The 3,483-nt window shown below is 45.7% G+C and overlaps 1 protein-coding gene across 1 annotated transcript in view; it reads left to right on the plus strand.

Moving 5' to 3' along the window:
* Window positions 1-6: 6 nt before the first annotated feature.
* Window positions 7-3,483, plus strand: part of LOC102672647 (amyloid beta A4 precursor protein-binding family B member 1-interacting protein-like) — a gene marked incomplete at its 3' end in the record, with an annotated part of 49,129 nt that continues 45,652 nt past the window's right edge. Inside the window, exon 1 of the mRNA XM_006610825.2 lies at window positions 7-861. Within this exon, the coding sequence (XP_006610888.1) occupies window positions 742-861 (120 nt within the window). The remainder of the gene's footprint in view (window positions 862-3,483) is intronic.

Below are 3,483 nucleotides of genomic sequence, written 5' to 3' on the forward strand. Positions count from 1 at the left end.
CTCGTGTGCACATGCGAGACTGCGCGCGCGTCCATCTCTCGCTCGCAATCATCTCTTCGCCGGTACGCTGTGTGTATTAACGACGCGCTCTCTTCTCGATATCGAACCGTATAGCGTGTAAGTTTTTCCTCTCGACAAGAGAGTGTCGTGTACTACTGAGATCGAGCCAGTCCTCGTGACTATCGTGTAAAAGGAATCGTGACTATCGATCGGATCATCGTCGTCAATGTTCGTGAACGAAATTTCGGAAAACTTTTCAAATTTTCCAAAAACCGTATCGATATTGTTCTCCAACGAAGTTCATCGCCAGTGATATACCCAGTGAACAAATTTTTTCCAAGTAAGATTTTTTCGGAGCATACGCGATTGGTGCACGTGCATTCGTGGTCCCGGTATCACATCGAAATTTCGACATCTTGTTAGTTCCAGGAATATATTACGCGATCGATCAGAAAAACTTTGACATTTGGCAAATGTCAGCGGTAGTCTCTGGCGGAGTGGCTTCCACATAATCGAATCGTGGCTCGTGATAAACGATAAGAAAAAGCGGTTACAGTTGAGTGTTTCTGTTTTCGCTACACACGCACGCACACACGAATATCGCGGTTGTTTCCTTCGCTGTTGTGATATCCGATCGATTTCAAGGGAGACATGTGATCTCGCGTCGAAACGAGTAAGGAATAGGATCGAGAAGAAGCATCAGCTTGACCGGTCGCTCAAAGGCTCGAAAGGGATTTGAAGATGGATTGGATGAGAAGGCAGGACATTAAGGAGGAGTCACCGGAAACTCCTACCGCTCTGACACCGGATGAGCCCGACGAGTCCTACTTCGAGGAAGACACCTCGATAGACGAGGGCATGGTACGTGATTCGCGTGGCTATTGCCACTTACACTACCGTTCGTTTCGAATCAAACTATCGAATCATTTTATTCGTAAATTTCAACCTTGAGATTACTCTTTTACAATTCTAATTTCTTCGATAATGAAGCTCGTTACAAGAATCCTCGAAAAGATTTTCACTTTTTGTGCGATTAGAAGATGGCATGATTTAGAATTCGAGTAACCGGTTCAGGTCACTGATAAATCGTGAAAGGCATACTTTCGATATTCTCGTGTGTGCAATTCATATAGCGAGAGAACTTATTCGACGAGTAAAAAGTTTCGCAACGAGGAAATGTTGCCATTGTTTCAACCAACTATTACGCGATGATTCGTTCATTCATTGAAATTTTGAACAATAATTTTTTCCTAATTCGTATAATAACGATTGACGAGCACGAAGGAAATCCGAGATTAATCGCAAAATCATCAATTTTCGATTGCGTAATCGCTTGAAACGAGTGTCACCGACTCTCTATATCCAGGATATATTATTAATGGAAAAGTATGCATGTTAATTTAACGCGTCGCCACGCACCGAGAACGTTTCGAAAGTTTGTTCCGATCTTTACGCCGATCTCGTTCCTCTCGAGAAACTTGCGAGGGAAATATTTACAGGAGACGTTACGTATCGATTTCAATAGAATTTCCTAGGAAAATACGATACGCGAAAGATCGAAGATTAATCTTCTTCGTTAAAATTTAATTTAATCCTCTTCGTAATACCTTCTTTCTAAAACGTTCAACCCGAAACATTCAGGTATAAAATAAATATTTATCTGGATTTTAACTTTTAATCCCCCATCTGTACCGTAATAAACTTTCCTCGAAGTCGACATAATATTACAATACGGATTCTAATTCTCAATAACACACACAAATTACTACAGCGTACATTTATACGCTGCGTCATTGATCTTCAATCTTTCGCCCATAGATCGTCGCCATAGGAAACGTGTACACACGACGTGGTATACCTCGACTAACTCGATTCTATTTCACGCGCATTTGCTCGCAGTAATCGTCGCGGGCGGCTTCGTGTCGTGAATCCATGTCCGATAATAATTTAAATTAACGATGCTCGTGTTACGTTGGCCCACGGCCACGTAAATTCAGCCGAGCTTCTTTCTTCCGGCAAACTCGCGAGGAGATCCACAGACGGGGATTTAGGTCTGCCATTAATTTTGCTTTATCTCACCTTGACCCTTCCCCCACTCCTCCCTCCTCTCTCGTCCCCTTTTTAATCTTTACGAGGCTGCGCGAAGTAAGAACTTATTACGACGCTTCCTTCCGGCGAGGCGCGCCTGTAATTGTTATCATTTTGAGCGGAAGATGATATTCTCTCTCTCTCTCTCTCTCGATGCTTTTAAACGCTCGATGGACCCAACTTCTGCAATATTATTGTTAAAATGTTTATTCGCTCTCTGAATTTCCACTCTTGTGAAACTGTTTAAAAAATACGATATTTATTCCTCTCGCACTCCTCGAGGAATAATCTCGACTCGAGATAAAACCATTACCGTCATATATCACCATCATACGTACAAATGCACGCTTGTAGGATACAACGCGACCGTTGGATCCGTTTCCGCGCAAAATCTCACGTCCCACGATACTTGCTTAACGATCCCGTCTCCCTTAACTCGCGAGAGAGCATCGTGATTCGGTTGGATCGACGACGACGAGACTCGGTATCTCGAGTTACCAGTCCCTGGTAATTGGCACGCGGGGTGGGCCCAGAAGAGTGGAGAAGCGGCCGTTAAGGGAAATTCGAACACGTGTCGCGATCGACCCCCTCTTTTCTCGACCCGGCCTCCTCGACAGGGCGCGAACGTTGCAGCGGGCTTAAGCGGGCAACGAGAAAATGGACTCGTAGAGTGTAAAGTTACCTCGAATCTACAGTTACGGCCATTGTTGCGGCCGTTCCGTTGCCTCTGAAGTGGCTGCTTGAATTACGGCCCTGAAGCCCCCGAGTCTCGATCGAGCACACGCACGTTAAACGCGCGGTGGCCGCGATATTAAACGTTTTTAAAACGCGAAGATCGAAAGGGAAAGATCGTAACGCTCCTCTTGAAAAACGTTCCGATCGATGTAACGTATGTATCGCGTTTAAACGGAGGGGAGAAGGGGGGGGCCTCGAAGCCCTGGTCTTAACGGATATCTGCATATCTGCGTGGGAGTTGATACGCCGATTTCGCGGTTATTTCTCGGAGCGATAAAACAATGAATTTCGAAATATTTTTCCTCGGATTGTTTTCGAAAAATGATTCCCGAGATACGGGAATTTCATCCAGAATGTAGAACGAGAAGAAAGAGAGAGGAGTCGGAGGTGATTCATCGGCGACGTTCAACCGTCGTCCTTGGAGCTTCCGCCCGTGACATCGAAACGACACGAAGGGAGGGGAGGAAAGGGAAAAAAAATCGTGTTACGAGATTACGGTTATTGGCCATGCAGAGGCCCGCGTTCGGTTATCTGTGTCGTGTTTTGGTGGGTGCGCGTGTGCGGCGGTAAGGCGGCAGATAAATATGGAGGATCAACGAAGCGGCGGCGGTTATCGGAGGGCCGTGTACCGGCAAGCGAAGACGGAAGTCACGTGAGCCT

Source organism: Apis dorsata, unplaced genomic scaffold, assembly GCF_000469605.1.
Source record: "Apis dorsata unplaced genomic scaffold, Apis dorsata 1.3 scaffold_78, whole genome shotgun sequence".
Taxonomy (NCBI): domain Eukaryota; kingdom Metazoa; phylum Arthropoda; class Insecta; order Hymenoptera; family Apidae; genus Apis; species Apis dorsata.